The sequence below is a fragment of the Trachymyrmex cornetzi genome, unplaced genomic scaffold, assembly GCF_001594075.2.
Source record: "Trachymyrmex cornetzi isolate Tcor2-1 unplaced genomic scaffold, Tcor1.1 scaffold4, whole genome shotgun sequence".
NCBI classification, from domain to species: domain Eukaryota; kingdom Metazoa; phylum Arthropoda; class Insecta; order Hymenoptera; family Formicidae; genus Trachymyrmex; species Trachymyrmex cornetzi.
The window spans coordinates 1,949,405-1,972,216 of NW_017298743.1; the positions used below are offsets into that span (position 1 = coordinate 1,949,405).

At 32.5% G+C, this 22,812-nt stretch overlaps 4 protein-coding genes across 6 annotated transcripts; 1 reads left to right on the plus strand and 3 right to left on the minus strand.

The window, feature by feature from the left end:
• Positions 1 to 167: 167 nt before the first annotated feature.
• Positions 168 to 4,486, minus strand: mbf1 (multiprotein bridging factor 1). Its single transcript, XM_018512337.1, has 4 exons — positions 4,134 to 4,486; positions 4,017 to 4,068; positions 2,062 to 2,222; positions 168 to 747 (listed from the first exon to the last, which is right to left on the minus strand). The coding sequence occupies exons 1-4, from the start codon at positions 4,206 to 4,208 to the stop codon at positions 592 to 594; spliced, it is 444 nt and encodes a 147-aa protein (XP_018367839.1). The 5' UTR covers positions 4,209 to 4,486; the 3' UTR covers positions 168 to 591.
• A 1,511-nt stretch (positions 4,487 to 5,997) lies between these two features.
• LOC108764180 (protein ABHD16A) lies at positions 5,998 to 9,527 on the plus strand. 2 transcript variants are annotated; one of them, XM_018512274.1, is made up of 11 exons: positions 5,998 to 6,352; positions 6,438 to 6,491; positions 6,704 to 7,017; positions 7,392 to 7,573; positions 7,693 to 7,807; positions 7,882 to 8,017; positions 8,236 to 8,400; positions 8,482 to 8,609; positions 8,696 to 8,892; positions 8,982 to 9,133; positions 9,213 to 9,527. In XM_018512274.1, the coding sequence occupies exons 1-11, from the start codon at positions 6,266 to 6,268 to the stop codon at positions 9,315 to 9,317; spliced, it is 1,635 nt and encodes a 544-aa protein (XP_018367776.1). In that variant the 5' UTR covers positions 5,998 to 6,265; the 3' UTR covers positions 9,318 to 9,527. The 2 variants fall into 2 exon arrangements, with proteins under 2 accessions (XP_018367776.1, XP_018367777.1); XM_018512275.1 differs by having other exon boundaries at positions 5,999 to 6,328.
• A 653-nt stretch (positions 9,528 to 10,180) lies between these two features.
• RanGAP (Ran GTPase activating protein) lies at positions 10,181 to 12,728 on the minus strand. Its single transcript, XM_018512276.1, has 5 exons — positions 12,427 to 12,728; positions 11,622 to 12,041; positions 10,769 to 11,550; positions 10,481 to 10,705; positions 10,181 to 10,402 (listed from the first exon to the last, which is right to left on the minus strand). Exons 1-5 carry the CDS (start codon positions 12,530 to 12,532, stop codon positions 10,181 to 10,183), a joined length of 1,755 nt encoding a protein of 584 aa, XP_018367778.1. The 5' UTR covers positions 12,533 to 12,728.
• Positions 12,729 to 14,097: 1,369 nt separating this feature from the next.
• On the minus strand, positions 14,098 to 22,070 carry Dhx15 (DEAH-box helicase 15). Of its 2 annotated transcripts, XM_018512331.1 has the most exons (15): positions 21,842 to 22,070; positions 21,470 to 21,574; positions 21,239 to 21,363; positions 21,032 to 21,153; positions 20,784 to 20,935; positions 20,424 to 20,670; positions 19,795 to 19,939; positions 18,180 to 18,535; positions 17,349 to 18,043; positions 17,027 to 17,257; positions 16,701 to 16,920; positions 16,357 to 16,479; positions 16,095 to 16,285; positions 15,839 to 16,001; positions 14,098 to 15,713 (listed from the first exon to the last, which is right to left on the minus strand). In XM_018512331.1, exons 1-15 carry the CDS (start codon positions 21,953 to 21,955, stop codon positions 15,586 to 15,588), a joined length of 3,117 nt encoding a protein of 1,038 aa, XP_018367833.1. In that variant the 5' UTR covers positions 21,956 to 22,070; the 3' UTR covers positions 14,098 to 15,585. The 2 variants fall into 2 exon arrangements, with proteins under 2 accessions (XP_018367833.1, XP_018367832.1); XM_018512330.1 differs by lacking the exons at positions 19,795 to 19,939; positions 20,424 to 20,670; positions 20,784 to 20,935; ... (2 more) ...; positions 21,470 to 21,574; positions 21,842 to 22,070 and adding an exon at positions 19,102 to 19,261.
• Between the last annotated feature and the right edge of the window lie 742 nt (positions 22,071 to 22,812).

Genomic DNA, 22,812 nt, shown 5'->3' on the forward strand with positions numbered 1-22,812 from the left:
CACATGAAAAAGAGTCTGAAATATACAAATACACATAAGCAGTATTTAAATAGGCCTTTTTTAATGTTTATACACTATATTTGCTACTTAATATACGTGTAAACATTTTATCCACAATACATATTTTATAAATTCTTAATAAAACTTCGTGATATTCAATGAGAATATGTGGTACGTTATCATAAATTAAAAATTTTATTTTTTCATTCAAACACATGATTCATTTTTATTTCATGATTAGCATTAGTAATATACACTTAAAAATCTATAACAAACGATTACGCGCGCAAAGGTAACTCAATAAGCCTTTTTTTAACGTTATGCTATGTTACTGTATGCACCGTATGTAACCGTATGTCACTCGTACGTATTCGTGATATCTTAAAATATCTTTCTTTTATTTCGTAAAAGACAAGTTAATTATAACCCATTTTTTATCGTTCACAATATCTGTATAACCAAAGAAAAAGAGGATAGGGGTTTGTGTTTCTTTTTTTTTGTTGCATTTCATTCTACCGTCTTTCTCATACTTCTTCCTTTCTGGGAACAGTATATAAGGATCGAAAGATAGATGTTGCTTCCCCCCGAGATTCACTTCTTCGTCCCGGGGGCCGCTAAGGGTTTGCCACGATCTTTACCGCGCAATTTAATTCCAAGTACTCGCTCGATCTTGCCGATTACCATCTGATTCGGTATTCCACGTCCGGCTTCGTAGTCATTAATGACCTGTGCCTTTTCGTTTACTTTCTGTAAAGAGCATTAAAAATTATTAATAAAAAAATATTCATGACTTGAAACCTGAGACGTAATTGAAAACACATGGGAATAATAGATTTCAATCTATCAAAAACCTTTTATTCTAGTGCACGGTTTCTGATAGATTAAAATTTGTTATTCCCCCCCTGTTCCTATTTATCTATACTTTTCAGTTATGTTTCGGACTTTATTCTCTTCCAATGATGGCTCAATTCGCTCAAAGGAAAAGCAGTTCTACAATTGTAATCTTCTTGAATATGATTGATTTATACATTTGGATCCAATAAAAAACCAAAGGTAGGACCATATTGACCCGATGATGCATAGTCGATTTTTTAATTATACTAAGAGAATGGACAGATAATGAAATTCGGTATCCGATTCTAAAAAAAATTTGGCAATGTTGAGAGATTATGTGTAAGCAATGATGCCCATGTGCAATTGTTTGTTTCCACCCAAGAGCGTATAGAAACCGTGTCTGTGCACTCAACTACCTACATTGCAGACTGTGTAAGCATTTTCAGCAAATTAAAAAAGATTTTTTGTTTTTCATGTTTTTGACGCTAATTTCACAAATAAACATATGTACAAATATTTTATTCTAAAACCTGTAGCATATAATATTTATTTTTTGCATCATATTGCCATAAAGACGATCCATCAAAGAATTTTATGTTCAAAATGTATATTTTTATAAAGACTGTACTACATTTTTATTTTTTATATCTTTGCATTTTTTAAATTAAAAATAAACACAATTTTGTAATTATTTTGCTATAAAAGTTATTTCACTATTTTTTTCTCAAACTTCAATTTTTCAATTCATAAAAAATTTTTTTCCAGATACTCAAATAATTCAATAATTTTTTAAAGGCAACATTACATTCTCTGTCTCTCTCTCTCTCCCCCCTCTCTCTATTTTTTTCCCAAAGTACATATTAAAACCTAAAAGCATTTTTTTATTCCATTCACAAAAGTTATGAATTTTTAACTGATATCACGTGTTTTTTTAAAACTTTTACATTTAAATCTGTAAAAAATAAGTAAAATACAATTGAACTTTTATTATGATAGAACTTATTAAAGGATTTAGAAATATGTGAGTGTTTTTAAATGTTTATATAGTCCGGAACAATGAACAAATTTAATGTGGTCCTCAACAATTCATTCTCAAAACTAAGATTGAAAATTTTATAGGGGAGGATTAAAGAATTTTACAACTATGATATAACAGTTAGAAAACTGTTTTTTTCTGGTGAATGCAGCCAATAAATAGTTTAATGTAAAACAAGATAAAAACTTTACCGTTGCCAGGTCTTTTTGTGATAATCCTTTGTTCTGTCGCCCTTGCTGAATAAGTTTGCCGAGCTCAAGTGGAATTTGGTCATGTTTCAATTCTTCTGTTTCACGATCTAATTTGGCTGTGTTCTTTGTGGTTACGTGCTGTCTGTTTGCACCACCACCCCCTAATCAGAAATATTTTTCTATTTCAGAATTACATTTGATAAAATATTATCAGAAAGAAATTATAGAATAGCACACATCTGTGGTAAAACACAATAAAACACTTTTAGGATATCGTTATTTTATGTGTAGAAACCAAGAAAAGCATTTCAAATCTTATTACATGAAAAATTTTTATTGTCTCTATTATTTATGTAGTTTATTGATAGAATACTGTGTTATATTTCTTGAAACAGATAACCTGTATACTCACATATGTGTTTATTCTATACCAGACCTGTCCAATTTGATCTCTGGAACCAAAACACAAAGCTATCGATGCAAAAAAATTCAATGTGGGTAAAATTTCGGGGACTATCAAGTGTTGATATGCATCTAAGTAACGCTTATCAACGCTTTATAGTTCCTAAAATCTTACATTGAATTTTTTTTTTTTACGTCAATTGCTTTGTGTTTTGGCTCCGGAGCTCAAATTGGACAAGCCTGTTCTACACTGACACAACGTTTTCAAATTGCCTTCAGCTTTTCATCTACGACATAATATGATAAAACAATACATGTACTTTTTCTACTGTAACTGTGCTAGTGATTATACATAGATATTCTCGAGGAAATATGATAATTATTTGCAGTTATTTCATGGGATTCAGTTTTATAAAATCATACTTATGTGTGTGTTTATTCTGTACATTAACACAACGAATTACTTTATTTTCAAACTGCCTTGAACTTTTCATCTATGACACAATATGATACAACAATAACACAGATTACATGTACATTTTTTACTGCAACTGTATTGATGATTGTATATAAAGCCGTCATACTCCTGAGAAAATATTTTCATTTTCGTAATCTGCAGTTGAGTTCTATGAAACCATATACTTACACATGTGCAGTTTATTCTATACATTAACACAACAAATTACTTTGTTTTCAAATTGCCTGGAGCTATGACACAATATGATACAATACTAATGCAGATTACATGTCCTTTTTTTACTGTGTTGGACTTTCTACAATAATTATCTAAACTTTTAAGTCTGAAGTTGTAAAAAATTGTTCAATCATAGTCGATTATTCTTTTCACATTCGACTGTGACTGAGATCAATTTCTTACGGTTTAAAACTTAAAATTTAGGTAATAGTTTATTGTAGAAAGCCTATGCTCCCAGATAGCAAAATCGCACAAATCTGTGATTGCTTATGATGCTGGCAACTTACCATAGATTTATCTTCAATGATTTCAAATATACCGACATTGTAGCAACATGCAGGCAACAATATGTATTACCAGCAGTTTAACAGCAAGATAGCTGCATCAATGTTATCTTGTGTTGTCGGCAATGACAGCATTGTATGATGGCAGTAGTACAAATTTTGATGATGACGATTTTAAAGTTGTTACCAAACTGCTATAACAAGCTACTCAAAGTTATCATAACGTGAAGGCATCAAGTTGCCAACAAATGAGGACTCAGTTGCTGCAATTCTGGTAGCGACACATGCTTAGCAATGTATACTTAGCAAGCAACATGCCAGCAAGCAACAAAACAGACACGTTGCTATCTGGGCTGGTATTGTATATAGACATTCTCAAGAAAACATGGTAATCATCATTTTTGCAATTTGCAGTTTGGTTTTACGGGTCCATGATGTAACTCGATTATGTTCGTAGATATAAGAGAGTACACTTAATTGTCCGCTTGAAACGGCGAACACGTTGTCTACGACGAGAGAGATCTCGAAGAAAAAACGTAAAAGAAATCCCAGGTAGGTAGACTCGTGCTACTCACATTTCGCTTGTGTCTCCACGGTGAAACCTTGTCGCCGTGCGTCGTTCACCGCCTGTAAACAAATACAATCGGTTATACAATCGTGCGGCGCAGATACGCGTAGACGAGATGGGTTACCTTCTCCGTTTTCAACGTAGATGACTTCGGGGCACGTTTGCGTAAAGTAATAGGCGCGGTGTCCCAATCTGACATGCTGTTAAAAAAAATCCCACGGAGAACCCAAGGGGTTGTTCCGGTTGAGGAAGGAAATTTGCTTGGACGTATGGACGTATAGATGTATAGCCACGACGACGATAGCAACTGCTCTACAACTCTACACCGCTTGCTCTACACTCTACTCCCGCCACTGTTTGCGTTTCCAGTCGAGCAAGGTCTTCTCTCCGCCTCGCGGACGTTCTGAAAATCATGCGGTGCGGCCGCTCGATCGACCGGCGCGAAGCCGCGATTTCATAAACATCGGGGGTCGGCGCCTACGAAATATCGAGAACCCAGGATTGGGAAGTACTAAGTTCAAAAGTTAAAAGTTCAGTTATAAAGTTAAAAAGTTAATTAATTTTAACTTAACTTAGTTATATTTTACTCTTAAGTTTTTAATTTAATTTAGTTACATTGCATTTTATCGGTAACTTTTCTAACAGCACAGACCTTTAGGGGATGTCCTCAGGACATCCAGAGATCGTCTGTATGTCCTTTGAACAGCCTAAGGATATTCTCTAGGATATGTCCCGGATAAAATGTGCTATTAGAGTTTCAATTTGAGTTTTTTGAAGTTAACCCTCAAACACAATATACAAGGCGATAATGGTACATAATTTAGTAATTTTATGTGTCTTTTATATTGTATAATCCTTAGTCGTAAACAAAAATAAAGTGATTCAAATCCTTAATGAATATGCTGTAAGAAAGGAAAAATGATGTAAAACAAATTTTTTTTTGGTTTGTTCAGAACAAATTTAACTTTTAACTTTCAATTACTTTTTTTTTATTAACTCAATTAACTTCTAATTCAATTAATTTCATTATGAATTAACTTGTATCTTAATTAAGTTAAATTTTCAAGGCTCTCAATTTTAGCTTAACTTATTAGTTTTAAAAAATGGTTAACTTATACCCAACCCTGCGAGAACCGCAACGTCCTCGCTGAATCCTACTGAATCCTCGTGCTCGCTATTTTTTTCGACACGATGCCGGCCGGCGGAGAAATTGCGATGCGTTTGTGGAGTCTCTCGAACGGCTCGAACGCGAACGTCATTCCGCGACCGCGAATTTCAAGATCCAAAACGATCGAGATTCGTGCCAGGATCATCAGACTTTCGGCCGTCCAATTTTCGATGCTACACGTGCACAGAAAATTTTTTACAATCTGTGCCAATTATCACAGTAACTACATATAGGATGTGCCGCTTTTTTTTTCGTGATTTTAATGCATGGTGAATTCGGTCACTTCAAGTGCACATTAAAGGCTGCTTTATATAAATAAGTAAATGCAGTGGCATAATTTCATCAACTTTGACAATGAAATAATTTATGTATACATTTCTTTTGACTATGGTGACAATTATCTCATTATTATATTTAATTAAAATATTTATATGCTTTTTACATTTAATTAACTTTGTTAATTTCATGTATATAGTTTTTTTCATATAATGATTTTTTTATATTCGTATAATAATCATACAATATAAAAAAAATTATTTAATAAAAATTAATAGGGGATCCAAAAACGGCCTTTACACGTAAAAATGCGTATATGTGATATTGATATAATATTAAATATAATAAGGACGTATAATGTGTGGATATATGTGTAAGAAATCGCACATTTAGTCGGTAAAACAGATGACGCCATGGAGTTTTCATCAGGCTAACATCCCTTTAAAAAAAGGGGTTAATCTTTCTTTTTTTCAATTAGCATCTCATCGGAAAAAAAGAGAGATATACATGTTCGCGTTTCGAGAAAATTCACGAGTGGATTCATACAGCAATTTTACTTCTGCTTTTTTTCGTTATTTCTCTCTCTTTTTCTCTTACTCCTACTCGCCGATCAGCGATCTATCGCGCGCGTTCGATCGGCGAGTCCAGTTCTACCTGTTCCCCTCCCCTTTTTGTTGTTAGTTCTGGCACTTCAGGCATTACTGCCGAGAAGTCCAAGTGAGTCCGAGAACCCTCTATCCGCATCGTGACGTCCGCACTGTTCCCATCAGCATATTTATATACGGTTGTCCAGCTGACCGCGCGAAGACGAGATGTCGTTGATCAGGATGTTGTGGAGGTGCACGTTTAGTCCGCGGCTTTTCAGGATTTACGAGGTAACGTGGATCGGTCTGGTTGACGTAAGTACGACATACTTATTCAGCGTTTTATGCAGGAATTTGCATAAAGTTGAGGTTATAATACGTATGCATGTATGCATTACAGAAACCGTACGAGGCGAAGAACCTGGAGCGATGGGGCGATAACATTGCGATCTCTGCAAGTATTCAGCATAATAAAACGGAAATTGTGACATTTTCGAAAGTTTACCACAGTCTTACCACTTTGCTCTGCCAGTCTGTGTGAATAAAGTCTTTCAAATACCGGCAAACGCGATCTTTTGTTTATATTTTACTAATTTGTTTACACCTTCTGTATTATTGCAACTATAAGGATGTAGGAATTCACAAATTGTTTCTGTGCTGTTGCAGTTTGCGACGATATGGTCCATAAGCCTTTACGCTGTACCAGTCATTGCCATGTTCGCCATGTATCAGCGTGGCTATTCCTTGACAGATAATGTTTCTTGCTTGAGTAAATTGGCTGCTGGTGCCGGTGCATTTCTCGTTGCCTCGTTGGCCGCACGCGGTTACTCGAGAGTCAACAATCCAGTGTATGTGAAGTTTATGGAGACCTTGAATGAGGCACACTTGCATTACAATGCAAGCACAAAGCAGGAACTTCAGAAATACGATTTCGAATTCTGGGCATGGCCTGTGGATTTTGATGTGTCTGAATTAAGAAGGTTGGACCTATTTCTGTCAACAATTAATATACATGTTTAAGAATCTTTAACTTTTATTTTAGTGACAAATTCTTTAATAAATTCTGAATACTTAACATTTGTTTATAACAAAAGTTTTTTGAATTGTAACCTTTTACAACTTTATAATAGCTGACAATCAAATATTTTTGATCACATCTCGAACTAATATTTTGGAAAATTGATTTATAGTTTAACATTTTTTATACAATTTTATCTGAAAACTTAGACAATAGGACTTGCATATTTCAATTAAAGAAATAAATATTTTTTAGTTAGAAATTAAGATTAGAAATTTTTAAGTGTATGTAATTAATGTTACAACTTACCATTCTCTAATTTTATGTTTCTTGTAGTGACACTGCAGATAAATTGACACTAGAAAAAATTGCAAAGGCTAGTGGACGTCTCAGGAGACAAAGTGGCAAAGAATTTTTATTTGCTATACCATGTAAATTACTTTCTTATGTGGTAGCACACACCTTTGCGGGTAAACTGATTTATCCTGGCAGTATATCTTTCATCGGCTGGGCACTCGGTAACACATTGCTACAATTATATACATAATTATAGTTGATTAGAATTAATTTAATATATAAGAAAATTATTGTATTTACTCATGTTTTTATACCATTATTTTGTATCACAATGTCACAGGCTCTACATTGGTAAAGGGAAGGATAGATTTATTAAAACAAGGAGGAGAAAGATTCAAATTAATGACTGTTGATAAAAATCAAATTGATGCATTATTCGTTGATCGACGTAACAAGTAATGTAAACAATAACTTTATCGGTATTTTCTGTTACATCATAAACTGTTTTTTAATTTACACTATATTGCAGAAGCGCTAGTGGCAATATATTGGTTATAACCTGCGAAGGAAACTGTGGTTTTTATGAAACAGGTATTATATCCACTCCTCTGACTAAGGGTTATTCCGTGCTAGGTTGGAACCATCCGGGTTTCGGTAGCAGTACTGTAAGTATTACGCTTGCAAAGACACAAGCTTCATGTACATTTCACAATTCGACGAGAAGAATTGCTGTTACTCTGCTATAAAACTTCTTTGCAACAATAAAATTTTGCCAATGTTGCAGTTATTGTCATTCAGACAGTAAATGCAAAGTTGGAGTAATGGCAAGCTTTCTTCTTTGAGAGCCTTGTATTTCATATAACAGTAAGTCATGACCACAAAGGGTGCACCGTATCCAGACCAAGAAGAAAACACCATCGATTGTATAATGCGCTTTGCGATCGAACGTCTAAATTTTCCTGAGGAACGGATTATTCTGTATGGCTGGAGCATCGGAGGCTATACTGCCACTTGGGCCGCTATGAACTATCCTTCTATTCATAGTTTGGTAATATTATTCAATTCAAACTAATTACATATATACGCTAAATCGATTCTGCATATTGCTAAAATTAAATCGTCACCGCAGATTTTAGATGCTACTTTCGATGATGTACTTCCATTAGCTATTAAAACAATGTCACCGTCCCTAGAAGGATTAGTCCGTAACATAATCAGAGATTACTTCAATTTAAACATAGCAGAACAATTGAATAGGTACAATATTCTATGACACATTATTACAATGAAATTACTGACAATGTATGTATATTTCTATACATAGTCATCTTTTAATTTAATAGGTATAATGGGACTGTATTGTTAGTGAGAAGAACAGACGACGAGATCCTTTGTATACCTAATAATAGTTTAGCTGGAAATCGCGGTAACATGTTGTTAATGAAATTACTTCTTAGACGTTATCCGCATCTATTTTCCGAAACCTCTGAGTCTGGGACAGTTCTGTCGAGGTTCTTATCTGCTGAAGCAGCCGATAGAAGTAAGGAATTTGAATATTAATAGCATTACTAAGAGGAATTATATTTTTTAAAATATATATTTTACCAAATTGTGTGATATCTATGACAGCATCGATATTGGAATCGTTCCAAGTGGAGGAAAATCGTTGCCTAGAATTGATAGCGGCTAATATACGAAGTAATGATGGGGCGATAAATTATCCGTCTACTCTAGGACAGGATTGTCATGTTAGGACAAAATTACAGCTGGTTCTCTTCCTTGTACGTATTACATACACTGGTTTGTAGATTTAAAGTCAAACAAAATAAAATTAATCTATTTTATTCCTCTATTTTATAGGCAACGATGTATATGAAAGATCAATCGTCGTCGCACTGCATTCCGCTGTCTGTTGATCTCTTTCATCCAGGTTGGGATCCAGCTTCCGCTGTTATTGCAAAGTAGCTTTTACAGTACTATATTTTGAATATTGGGACACAAACTTCCAAACAGATTTTTATTTATATAGTGCATCATGAAAAGGTGAAAGCGATAATAACAGTGCAATTTCGTGTTTAAGTTTAATTAGCACACACATACACTCAAACATTATTTATTCCATATTAATCTATAATCAATCTTACAAATTTTTGTGAAAAATGTCACACACTAGATATCATTTTATAAATTCATGGTTAACGTTTTTTTAGTTGAATTGCAATGATTATTAGCGTTTTTTTAATTGATTATATGCGTCGCATATCACCGGTACTGCTTTGTATAAAATTTATTTGTATATTACAATATATATATATATATTAAAATTTCAAAACTGATTCTTAATATATGGACATTATTTTAAGAAATAGCTTTTATAATAGCATGTAATCTATTTTACTGTTAGGTAATTTAAAAAAGATAAAAGCATCTTGCATTATAATATAAAACTTTGAAGTGAGAATATATATTTATGCATATATACATATATGTATATATACACATACATATACATTGTAAGATAATAAATATATTTTTCATTTCAATATTACCATTTAATCGTTACATAATTATTTATTTTTAATAAAAAAAGAAGTAGAACATTTTATTATGAGACAAAGATAACATTGCAAAAAAAGGTTGGTATTGAAAAAGTTTAATATTAAAAGTACAAAATTTTGATGTAAAATTATCAAAATTATTTTAAAGATTATTCATATATAGATCATGCAAAATTCATATATATCAAATTAATAATAATTTTAATTTTACATGAAATTTTTATTTTCTATGTAATGTATAAAAATAAATAACTATATCATACCATAATTTTACGTAACTTGAACACTATCTAAAACAGCTTTAAGAGCAGTTTTAGAATCTTGAAGTGGATCAATTACATTTGCGCGACTAGTCTTCATTGGTTTCTCTAGAAATACCTTCAACATATTCCTTGTTTGCGTTAAGAAATAATCTCTCTGAGCAATTTTTTCCAAAGCCTTAAAACATCCTTCCAAATTCCAATCGATTGTCCCACTGGTTTTATCCTCACTCTAAGAAACAAATGATTGTTAATCACTTTTTCGCTTTGATGTACCTTCTATGTTTAAATAATTCTTAATTTTTCTTACTTTTATTAAACCAAGATTAATTAGTAATGCATTATTGAAATTTGAGATTTGATTAGTCTCTACAGCATAAGAAAATAGTTTTGCGTATAAAGCATCTGACAAGGATTCTGCTTTTATTCTCACATTCATGTAGCCACTGTCACATAATGCCGATACTTTCATAGTTATCTGTAATAGTTCCTCTATATATTTCTGTTCTACTGTATTGCTTTGATTTGCCAAGTTCTGAAATAAGATGTATACCTCATTATAAAAAGGAAATAAGTACTTGTACACATTAATACGTACCGTTGCATAGTCGATAAAAGCTTGAGCATTATCGCTTTGTAGTAGCAGCAATTTCTCACCTATTGGTGATTTTACGAATTCTGCTACTGTCACCACTGTACTTTGTGCAATATTATTTTGCTCCTCATTATCTTTGTCACTTGCTTCATCCTCATTATTATCATTTTCGTCTTCTTCGCTCTGTTCATCCTCATTATCGTCTTCCTCCTCCTCATCCTCAGTATAATCCTCATCCAAAGAATTCAATGCATCAATTTTTCTCAATTTTGTAAGAATTTGTCGAAGTTTTTCGCGTCCTTCCGTTCCAAAGCAATTACCGTCCAACTGTAGATTTGTTAGAAGAGTTTTATCGTGCATGGCTTTAGCAATAGCATTTCCAGCATCCATGCGTAGTTCATTATTACCCAAGTCCAGATTTCTAAGGGATGTATGATTGCCGTGGATCTGTAACGCTTCTGCTATAACTAAAGCCCCTTTAGTCTTTAATAAACAATCTCCGAGGTTTAATTCCTCCAGACCCCGGAATGTCGGTAAAGCTTTAGCAAGCGCCTTGGCCCCTTTCAATCCGATCGTATTATCGTTCAAATTTAATACTCGCAAATTAGGATTGACAGATAAACCTTTTGCAATCGCCGCGATACCCACGTGGTATATACCGTTCTGTTGCATTACAACTTCCTCCAATGTTTTCAGTCTTTCAAATACAGATGCTAATGCTTGCGCGCCCTCATTCTCTAACCGATTTCTGCCAACGATGAAAACTTTCAGTGCAAGCGGTGTACCTATAATAAAATTTCATTCCATTAAGCATTTAAGAGTATATTAAAATAATATAATGTACATGATATCTCACCTTCTTTAGAACTATTTTCATAACACTTCTCCAATGCTTTAGCTAACATTTTTCCACCTGATATACCAAGACCGTTGTTATTTAATTTCAACTGCTGAAGTGTATAACATGGACTTGATGCCAGCAGATTTGCTAACCCTTCAATACCGATTGGACCAAAAGCATTGTCGCTCAAGTCAAGTTCAGTAAGTTGACTACCAGCAGTGCACAGTGCCGTTCCTAGATACTCCAACGCTTTTGGGATTTCTGTTTTCAAACGACCAGTGAACATGTCCTTCCATAAAGCTCTCTTCAATGGAGTTCCCTTCTCTTTCAATGCCTCCGCTATAACTTCTGCGGCTGGTGTACCCAATGTGTTTCCTTCCAAATCCAAATACTCCAAGCATGGACATACTTTAATCGCTTCCACTACTCGGAGAGCTGTATAATAATAAGATTTATTCCTTTTAGCTAAACTTCTTATACATTTCAGCTTTGCTCGTTTTCTTTTCATGTTGAAGAGAAAGAGAAAAGATGAACTGTGCAAGAAGTTCAACTAAAAAGACAGACCTTGTAAGAAACATAAATAAATTCATTGATAAATAAATTCTCTGGCAGTAAAGAAATATAAAAATAATACTAAGTATTTAATTTATACATATTTGTAGACACACATACAATTAAAATACAAATTTATGTAGCGAATAAGATTTCGTAAAACAATAAACTGTGTCTCGAAATCAAGGAAAATTGCTCGCATAATTATTTATAGTTTCGTGTGCTTTATGCACATAATGAGAAGATACAGCGAAAAGATTCTAATTACCATCATCCGCGGTGTCCAACACGAGCGACTGACCGGCAAATGAGACTCCCACTGATTGTCGGCTCACATCCTTCAACTGCTCGCTAATCTCGCCTAGACTAAACATGTTGGACGTTTGCAAATATCACGGAAATTTTGTCAAATAATCTTGATTGGCGATCCCTCGATATAAACTGTGATAAGCACTGATAGACCGTCCCTTTGTTGATATCGTTTTATCACTTCTTCTGTAGTGCGTTGTTTTGCCAGGTGGTAAAAATGCGACGGAACTGCATGCGCGGGAAACCAATGCCAACCTTCGAGTCGAGTCAGTCGAGCACAAGAAAGAAAATCTCTATAGTTACGAACGTACAATCTGTTCGTTCGCTTGCACTTTTTGCACTCAGTATCTTCGCTTTCTTTCTCTTCAACGCTAAAATATATATATTTGTCTCATTTTAATGCAATTTCAGTGCAAAAAATTTTTGGGGATTTTGAATAACGCGAAGAGACTTAATGTTAAACAGTTATATATTTTTTTGAATATTTAAACTATTCAAATGGCTATCATCATCAATTATACTTCAAAACTCTTCATACAAAATATAAACGATTTCTAAAAATTTCGTTTAATTTGTTTATTTATGTCAATTAACTGTGTAAAAATTATTTCATTAAAATTATCTGGATAATTCAAATCTTTTTATAATTACATTTTAAAATTCTTTGTATAAAGTACAAATAACTTTATAATTGTTTACAAACTTATCAGCTATAAATTCATACAATTCGTGATTGCAAGGTGGATCCAAATTAACTTAATCAGTAATTAAATTATCAAGTGATATTTTGTAAATGTAAACAGAACGATTAATTTTGTCTAAAAAAGATTTTGTTTAACAAAAAAATTAGACGACAAATTATGTAAAAATTTTTATTTTAAGTTGTTGGTTAAACTATAATCGCTGATTAAATTGATTAAAATTTTACTAAAAAAATCGCCCATAATGTATTTTATAGATAAAAATTCCTTTCACGTAGCAGATCGAGAAATATTATGTTTGGAAAAATCAAATAATATCGTGGAAAAATTGTAAAAGATGTATAGTCATGGATAGTAAATAGGGAAATTTTTTTTCAGTAAGTTTCGGAATGCAATATTGTAAAAAGTGAGTTATTGCTCATTTACGTAGGTCTGTAGGTAGATAATGATTTGCAACGTTGGTGCATGCCGAAATAAGAAATGTTAGACCCGTGAATGTATGTATAAATAATAAAGTAACATTATATATCAATATAAAATTAATTTCAAATCGTTTTCTCTCTACAAAGACTATTAAAATCAGATTATTAAATTAATAAAATAATACATATTGATCATTGACTAGAAATAAGATGCATAAATCAGTATTAATATTAGGATAAAAGCTTCAAGTTTATTGGAATGAAACATATAACGCAATAAAACATTATTTGTTATAACTAATTTCACATTTTCACATAAAGATCTTTTTTCTCGTAAATTTATTTACAAGATAAAATATTTTATCCAAAAAAAAAAAAAGAAACAGTTACAGCTGCTGTAACAATTGCGAAATAATTACATAATTCATTGTTCATTGAACATTCGAGACAGAATCATTTGATTTTTTTTTCTTTAAAAAATCCATATATTTATTGTTAATATGTGTGGAATATCAATAATAAACAATAAACATAGGATATGCAAATCCAGTTTTTCTCAGGTGCTAATAAAGATGCTTTATTACACTGAATGCTGCTTTTCCATAAACTGGCCACTGTATCTGTGTATATGTATGTATGTATGTATGTATGTATGTGTGTGTGTGTGCTTATGATTTTAATTATATTAATATATCATAAATATTTTTTCTTTATTAATTTGATTCTTTCAGAATATAGGGGATGTATCTAGAAATATTTTTTAGCTTTTTCTATCTCTTTAGTAAAAAGTTTACATCTGTAGCATATTCTCGCTATCCAGTCCATTTAAAAATGACACACTGCAACATATTCTAAATTTGTGAAAGAACATAGAATACGAAGCACAAAACATCAAATCATATTTGAACCCATAGCAAAAAGAATGACGAGCTATTATTAACAGAGGAAATGTTTTTTTTTAATTATCTTTAGGCAAGAGAGTACAAGACAACTATGTTTTTTTCTATATATAGGGTGGTCTTTAAGTATTCTAAAAGATTTTAAGGGATGTGATTTCTCACATTAATTCAAGATAAAAACTTGAAAACATCCGAAACGGCTAGTTTCAAAAATACATACTTATCTTTCTTATCTCTGAATCTGTCTCTGATCGAAAAAATAATACATAGTCCCAAAAACATAAAGAAAATTTCATCAAAATAACCTGAATAGTTTTCGCAATTTTTTCTTCAACTTTGACATTCTATACTAAGACATTTCGGACATATAGGCTGCATTCCATTTAATGAAGCTCACAAATTCGTGGAATCATTTCGTCCTTGCTGTTTATCAAATGTTAAACAAGAACCAATGAGTGTTGCGAATGTTAAGTGGAACGCATGATTATATAAAGTTTCTCATCTTGAATCAATGCAAGGAAAATCACTCCTTAACATCTTTTAGAATAGTAAAAGATCACTCCATATAGTGGCCACTTTATACCTTCCTCACATTATACGGTCAACATTTAATACAAAAATTAATCTATTATATCTAGTGACATTCCGAATGTGTTCGAATGTAGACGTCGATTAATGAGCTCTACTGTTAAAATTACTTAGAGACTAAATCTTGTCTTAAATGTACATAAATAACCCTCTTATCGATTAACTATGCTTTTGCTGTGTCTCAAGTTAATAAATTGTTCATTTCCTTTCTATCTTTTGACTTAAATATCGAAAATTTAAATTAACTTTCAAAGATTCAATTTTTACATAGTACAAGCCAGTACCTGACTTATACAAAAATCTAAATATTTTAATCTTAATGTTCTTCTGTGCCTTTTGAGTGAAGGACAGAAAGTGATTCTTCATAATGTGTCTCACGATGTTTTGTATGTGATGTGGCTCCAATAGAAGAGTCGTGTGCTGAAATTCGCCATGATAAAAGCAGATTTTGACTGAGCAATCTCGACTGTTTCTTGCGATTTCCAAACACGTCTAAAGTATATAGAGGTTAGAAGCCTTCCTGATACTGTTTAGAATCTAACTTCGCCTGAGTGAGCTCGAGCTGTCTTTTTGCTTCACATTGAGGGAAATTTTGTAGATCGTAATATTGTGGTGCTATCATGAGTAACCAATCAGCTGTAAAAAAATATATAAAATTTCAATAATGAAAAATTGACAGAAACTATTGATAAGTCGATAGAGGAAAAAATAATATAGTGTCAAATATTTGTTAATTGTAATGAAATATGAGAATAACTTACGTTTAATATCAGTGACTGTTCTGATATAATTTTTAGTAGTGAGCACAAATTCATTATAAATAACCCATTCTGGTTTGTGATCGAGACAACTGCTCGGATGAAGTTGCACTACCTGGTTATCTTTGATAGTAAGGTAATGTCCCGTTCTCTCTAAATGCGCCACCTATTGAAATAACAAAATCAAGATTTAACATTAAAAAAACATAGTTGGACAGATATAGAGAAACTCATTACAATGCAAATCGATATTTGTTACCTGCATGAAGAAACCATTAACAAGAGCTTTCCTGATGTTAATGTAATAATCTTTTGAATTGAAGTCCGTCGAAGTCCGTTTTAATACAAATCTATCCATTATTCTACTTAGTTGTTGTCTTACATTATCTCCACTCTTCAGCGATCGATAATTTACGTAATTATCGTAACACCATTGAACATCATCCATATCTGTAAATAATTCGTCATTAATAAAGCTATCGAACTATATTTCATTACAAAAATAAGAAATAAACACTTACGTTGTTTGAAAGAATGATATACATTCAGTAGCGTCAAATGGTCACCATCAATGTGTGCAAATTTCATTTTTGCATCATCTGCTGCTTTTTTTGATTCATTCGGCCTCACAAAGCACTGTGGGACTAATACCATGTCAATCATCAATATACTACCATGTTATCTTACCACAATTCTGATTCTATTACTTTACTTTTAGAACTTTTTTATGTATATTTTATTTATAATATTATATAATAGATAATATATGTAATATAAATAAAAAATAAAAACTATTAAATTATCAGTACAGTATTAACGAATAATTAAACGATATTAGTACATATAGCAAACCCCAATACGTTACCTGAGAGCATAGCAGTAATGCTGAGTATCTCGTTACTGCAATTATGATTGCAAGAAGCTATAAGCATCTTTGCTAATTGGGGATCCAAAGGAAATTCCGCCATTACTGCGCCGAGATCTGTTAAGTTTCCATCATCATCCAGAGCTGCTAAATAATTCAAAAGTTCCAAAGCTCTCATAAGAGTTTCGGGCGCAGGTGGATCCATAAAGTCGAAATGCACCTATCACATAACATACGATAAAGCCATTACTTTTACAATACAAAATGATATTATTCAGAAACAAAAAATAAATAATTATTTTAATAATATATTATAATAAACGCACCAAATCATCGATGCCAAGTTTCTTCAATTGCAATACAACGCTTCCAAGATTAGAACGTAAAATCTCAGGATAGGTATTATCCTGCATCTCGTTTTTGTACGCTTTTTCTGTGTATAATCTGAAACATTTTCCAGGCCTTGTTCTACCAGCACGACCGGCTCTCTGTTGCGCTGAAGCCTTACTAATAGGCGACACTAAAAGAGATTCGACACGAATCCTAGGATTGTATACCTATTAATAAAAAGCATTAAAAAATAGTAATAGGTTCATGATAATGAAAGTTCCAAGATTATTGATTTGCATTAATTAAAGTCGTATTTACTTTTTGCTTGGCAAATCCAGGATCTATGACAAAGACAACTCCGTCGATAGTCAACGATGTCTCTGCAATATTGGTCGAAACAACGACTTTGCGGCCGATAGCGCCGTTAGTTTTGGTAGGCGGAGCGGGTTCAAATATTCTCTGTTGAAGATTCGGCGGCAGTGTTGAGTACAACGGTATGCACTTTAATTCACCAACTTCAGGTCCCAAGTTGTCCATTTCTCTTTTTATTCTCTTGCAAGCTTCTTCAATTTCCTCTTGACCAGTTAAAAATAGCAAAAGATCGCCGGGAATTTCTTCACACATCTGTATCTGAATAACAGTTCTTATTGCTGCCTCCAAGTAATCCCTTTCTGGCTCTGGTGTATAAAATATCTCGACTGGATGCGTTCTACCAGGTACGTTCATAAGTGGGGCATTGTCAAAATACTGTTGAAACTTTCCAGCGTCCAAGGTAGCACTCATAATCACAAGTTTCAAGTCCGGTCTCTGCTTGATCACTTCTTTCAAAACACCCATCAGCAAGTCAGTAGCTAATGTTCTTTCATGAGCTTCATCTAGCAGTATCACTTGATAGGCATCCAACATGGGATCAGACATTCCTTCCCGAAGCAACATACCATCAGTCATGTACTTTAACACAGTCCTCGGTGAACTACAATCTTCAAAACGGATGCTGTATCCTACTTCTTGACCTGTCAAAGAGTTATGTCAATTTTTAAAATTTATTACTCCCATCACAACACTGTTTCTGATAATATTAAAATATTATCAGAATTTCTTTTACGAAATTCTTTTTAGAATTTTTCTATGTAATATATATGCATATACCTAAGGCAACATCCATTTCTTCTGAAACTCTTTGAGCAACGCTCATTGCAGCCACTCTTCTGGGCTGTGTACAGGCAACTCCTTTGGATCCAATACTTCTTGAATATTCTACACACCATTGTGGTATCTGTGTAGTTTTGCCAGAACCTGTTTCTCCAACAAGAACAATGCATTGATGCTGGGACAACAATCTCATGAAATCAGTACGATACTCAAATACGGGTAAAGTTATTCTTTTCTTGTAAAGTTCGTAGTATCTCGGCGTATACGGCAGCATAGTATATGGATTGAACTGCACTTGGCTTTTTGCCACCGTCGTCCCTGGGGTTGTTGCATTGTTGGTAGCGGTACCGTCCCTGCAAAATAATCATCATGTAACATTTTTCATTCTAACAATCCGAGTATTCAACAAACAATAATACTGAATAACAACGCACTGAAATAAAAATAAGTGCCTTCAAAACATAGACTGCAAGTAAAACTGATAATAATTATTAATGCAGACATCAGCACATAAGTTTATGAAAATTATAGCGATACGTGCAAACAAGTGTCTGTGATACATGGTATGCTCGCTAACAAAAAACGACTATTTAAACTACAGTTTTATTTTTTGTTGCAAATGCGAAATAGGTCAGACGAGAACCGTTACAGAGAGTAGCTACGAGTCTCCTCTGTCACCGGAAGTGAGAATTGTCGAGGTAACAAACCCATCACATTCGAGATTGGTCGTCCGTAGACGCCGACAAAGAATCACGCGCACTTGCCAGGACACGGATCGCGTACATTATCGCGCGAGCGATATCGTGCGATAAGCACTCGAGCACGCGTCCGATACGATGCCGCGACATTGCACATGGCAAAAAGGGACTACTCGCCGTCGCGCGTCGTCTGCGAAACGAAAATATGTTGATGCACTCACGTGGCTTTCCTTTTGATATAGGGATCCACGACCTCAATCCTGCGCTTCGACATAGTGTTCCCGTCACTTTAAGCGCGGTCAAACAAAATGCAAAACTGTTTACGAAATTTCAGACGAGGCGTCAGTCTCGCCAAGATGGCAAGCAGGCGCCAGCAGCGACTTGGGGCTAGAGCTTCTGCCCTTGTAGTGATGGCAATCGACAGCAGATGGAGCTGACGACGATATTGAGTGAGCGAAAAATAAAAAGTAGAAGGAAAAAATTGTTCTTTTATATAAATAAAAAAGGACCGATTGGAATTCAGAAATGAAAATAAAATTTTTCCACAAAAAATAGATAAAACTTATTATAAATTATAACATAGCTAGACAATTGCTTACCTTATAAAATCAAATATTTTTAATAACTTTTAATACAATTTTTATGTAATAAATATATAACTGAAGTAAATCATATTAAGAATTGATAGCGCTCTACTAAACTTTTATAAAGGGAAATAAATACACACAGTATAGTTATATATAAATATAGCACTTTTGAAAAAATATAATAAACAATGCTAATAAATATAGAAAAGATGGTAAAAGATAGTAATTTCAAGTTTATTTTTAAGTTTATTTTTAATAATAGATATAAAAAATAATATATATATACACACATATTACTATTAAATAAGTACATTTCTTACAATATACATAGCTTCATTGTCACATCCAAAAAGCAGCGTTGATCTATTGATATCAATACTGTTTATTGGTTTGTGCATAGCAGCACACAATGAAGTCACATTAACTTTTCCATTTGTACTAATTGTATTCAACCAATGCATGTCCGCAGAATCTAAAACAGAATATATTAAGATCAACTTATTATGTTGGAGTTATTATAGAAGCGTGGATACTTTAAACTCTAAAATATTTTAAGATAATTCTCTCTCCTCGAATTCGAGACGAAAACTTTATATAATTATACATTTGAAAAGGCTTGGTTTTAACTTTCAAAGATACAGAGTATCAAAATTTAAAGAAAAATTTCGCTTTTTTCAAAGATTTCAAATACCACTTAGATTTTTTTAGCAAAATTTTTTTATAAGACACACAATATTCCTAGAATATTATAAATATTAAAAAAGGGCAAATAATATTTATATAACCTTCTAAGGACATTGTGTGCTTATAAGGTCTATATTTAAAATTTCATCAAAATAACTTGTATAATCATATAAAGTTTTTGTCTTGAATTTGTGTAAGGAATTTTCCTTTGAAATCTTTTAGAGTACTTAGTATTAACTCTCTTAATCAACAACTATTTTCAAGTTATTTACCGAGTTTCAATTTTGAACTTTGTGCGTTATTCCAATGCCACAATTCTCCACTGACAGAACAAGTGAAAAGATTGTCAGGTCTGTCTTGGTGGAATAGTATCTCACTAACGGCTTTAGTGTGCGCATTGAGTTGCGACATTGGATAAGTGTTCTGCCTTAAATCCCACACAGTTAAACTGCCATCGTCTCCACCAGCGACTACAATATGTCTTTGTGTAGGATGATGTGTAATACTTGTAGCTGCTGTCTGCAAAATCATTTGTTACTTTATAAAACTTATAAGATTTTATAGAACTTGATTAAAAAGATTAAAAGTTTATACATATATTAAAATTATAGTAAAGAATATATTAAACTTACCTTAACTTGATCAGAGAGCATAAAAGTAGTTGCAGGTATATCCCGATCATTTCTCAAATCCCAAACTTTCATATGTCCTCTTGAATTTCCCGTAAGCACTTCATTGTGTTTTAAGAAATCAACACAATATATAGAGCAGCTATCAGCATTTCCTGATATAATTTAATTAAAAGATAATAAATATTTAAATACAACAATCAGATTATGCAATTATTACAGATATGAATTAAGGCACATGCAGCAATTACCAATAATTCTAACTGGTTTCTTCTCTGCAACTGTGAGAAGATTAAGTTTCCCGTCCTCTCCCACTGAAGCTATATCTTGTTCAAAATTGGACAATGCAGTGCAAGAGGCATAATCCGTTGTCCTATAAAAATGCATTATTAAGAATATAATAAAACTTCATATTTTTACTTCAAAATTTAATACAATCAATTTAATAGATTACTTACTTAAAACTATGTATAAACTCCCATGCCATGTGTTCCTTAAATTCGGTACAGGTATCCTCATCAATTTGTAATAACCTTATTGAGCCTAAAGACGAAGCAGCGACAAAGAAATCTTTGCTGATAAACTAAAAATATATGTTTTATTAATTCTTCATATAAAATATATAAAATAAAAATTATTAATTTTATCAAGAGAGAGAGAGAGAGGAGAAAAAAGAAAAAATCTCTTACCTTCAATTCAGTTACATCTCCAAGGAATGAGTACGATGACAAAACTACAGGATATGATTCCTCGTCGTAATTCGTTTTAAACGTCCAATATGTTATTTTATTTACCTGCATAAGAGAGAAATTTAGCAAGATTAAATTTTGAACTATATATTTGAACTCATATCATTATTATAAATTGTTAATTTCTATTATTGAGAAATATATAAATATATATAAATATAACAAATATATTTGTACATTATAGATAAATATAAATAAATATATAAATATACGAGATTTATTAAATATACAAAAACGCTAATTATTTAAATGTATATTTATTTAGAACGTCTAGAACACAAATTTATAGGTTAGATACGTTAGAAATCTTACAGGGTTATCCCAACTGCCAGTTAAAAAATTTTTCGCTTCCGCAAAATTTCCGAACTGCCACCTTATTTTAGAAATTTTCTCGGATACGAACGTTCCCTGTACATTTTCACCCATTTTTCAGATAAAAATCGGTGCGAATTCAGCCGGAAGAAAAAGTCAAGTAATTACAGTGGTGTCGGAGTCGTCGGAATGGTCCAGCTGATCGTCTGTTCTCCGGCCCGCGATTTCCGCTCCGAAAAGTGCGCCATTGTGCATGTTTTTTATTTATAAATCCTTATATATATTATGGCCCGTATTCAGAACGCGCTTACAACGATGTTAACGCTAAAATACTCTATATTTTATCTTACGCATATTATAGAATTACACATATTTCAGAGATAAAAGCGCGCTTATTTTATCGATAAAAGCGCATTCTGAATACGAGTCTATATAAGTAAACAACAAAAGTTTATGTATTATGCACGCTCTTTTTGTGTCTTTTTATCTTTTTCTCTCTTCGATAAATAATTATGTACTTTATTTTTTTAAAGTGCAGAACAATTGCAATTTACAGTTACTATAATGAACCCGGGAAAAAATGTTTCATATATAATTATATATTATAGATATATATTATAGATAATTATATAAAATTATATATAATTACATAAAATAAAAGTTAAGTTAAAAAGTTAAAAAGTTAATTAAGTAACTTTAACTTAACTTGGTTACATTTTAGACTCTTAACTTTTTAACTTTATTTAGTTACATTTTATTTATATATATATCCGTAACTATTAATTTTTTATTTAATTCTTTGAAGTTAAGCTTCAAACATAATACGCGGCAATAGCGATAACTTAAAATGAGGTGAAAATTGCAAAAGTGAGCAAATTTATTAGGTGTTGGCCAATTAAATTATAAATATTTCAGTGAATTTGCTCACTTTTGTAATTTTCACCTCATTTCAAATTATCGACCCCCAGATT

Excerpts from the sequence above, each read along its gene's own strand:
- Dhx15 (XM_018512331.1), bottom strand. The coding sequence starts at position 21,955 with ATGGGTGAAAATGTACAGGGAACGTTCGTATCCGAGAAAATTTCTAAA. Across the intron at positions 21,575-21,841 it reads CTGGCAGTTGGGATAACCCT|GTAAATAAAATAACATATTG; the intron begins GTAAGATTTCTA and ends TCTCTTATGCAG. Across the intron at positions 20,936-21,031 it reads GAAACCAGTTAGAATTATTG|GAAATGCTGATAGCTGCTCT; the intron begins GTAATTGCTGCA and ends AAATTATATCAG.
- RanGAP (XM_018512276.1), bottom strand. The coding sequence starts at position 12,532 with ATGTTTAGTCTAGGCGAGATTAGCGAGCAGTTGAAGGATGTGAGCCGA. Across the intron at positions 12,042-12,426 it reads GTTGGACACCGCGGATGATG|CTCTCCGAGTAGTGGAAGCG; the intron begins GTAATTAGAATC and ends ATTATTATACAG. Across the intron at positions 11,551-11,621 it reads TGAAAATAGTTCTAAAGAAG|GTACACCGCTTGCACTGAAA; the intron begins GTGAGATATCAT and ends ATTTTATTATAG.
- mbf1 (XM_018512337.1), bottom strand. The coding sequence starts at position 4,208 with ATGTCAGATTGGGACACCGCGCCTATTACTTTACGCAAACGTGCCCCG. Across the intron at positions 2,223-4,016 it reads CGTGGAGACACAAGCGAAAT|GGGGTGGTGGTGCAAACAGA; the intron begins GTGAGTAGCACG and ends ATTTCTGATTAG. Across the intron at positions 748-2,061 it reads CACAAAAAGACCTGGCAACG|AAAGTAAACGAAAAGGCACA; the intron begins GTAAAGTTTTTA and ends TGCTCTTTACAG.
- LOC108764180 (XM_018512274.1), top strand. The coding sequence starts at position 6,266 with ATGTCGTTGATCAGGATGTTGTGGAGGTGCACGTTTAGTCCGCGGCTT. Across the intron at positions 6,492-6,703 it reads GCGATAACATTGCGATCTCT|TTTGCGACGATATGGTCCAT; the intron begins GCAAGTATTCAG and ends GTGCTGTTGCAG. Across the intron at positions 7,018-7,391 it reads GATGTGTCTGAATTAAGAAG|TGACACTGCAGATAAATTGA; the intron begins GTTGGACCTATT and ends TGTTTCTTGTAG.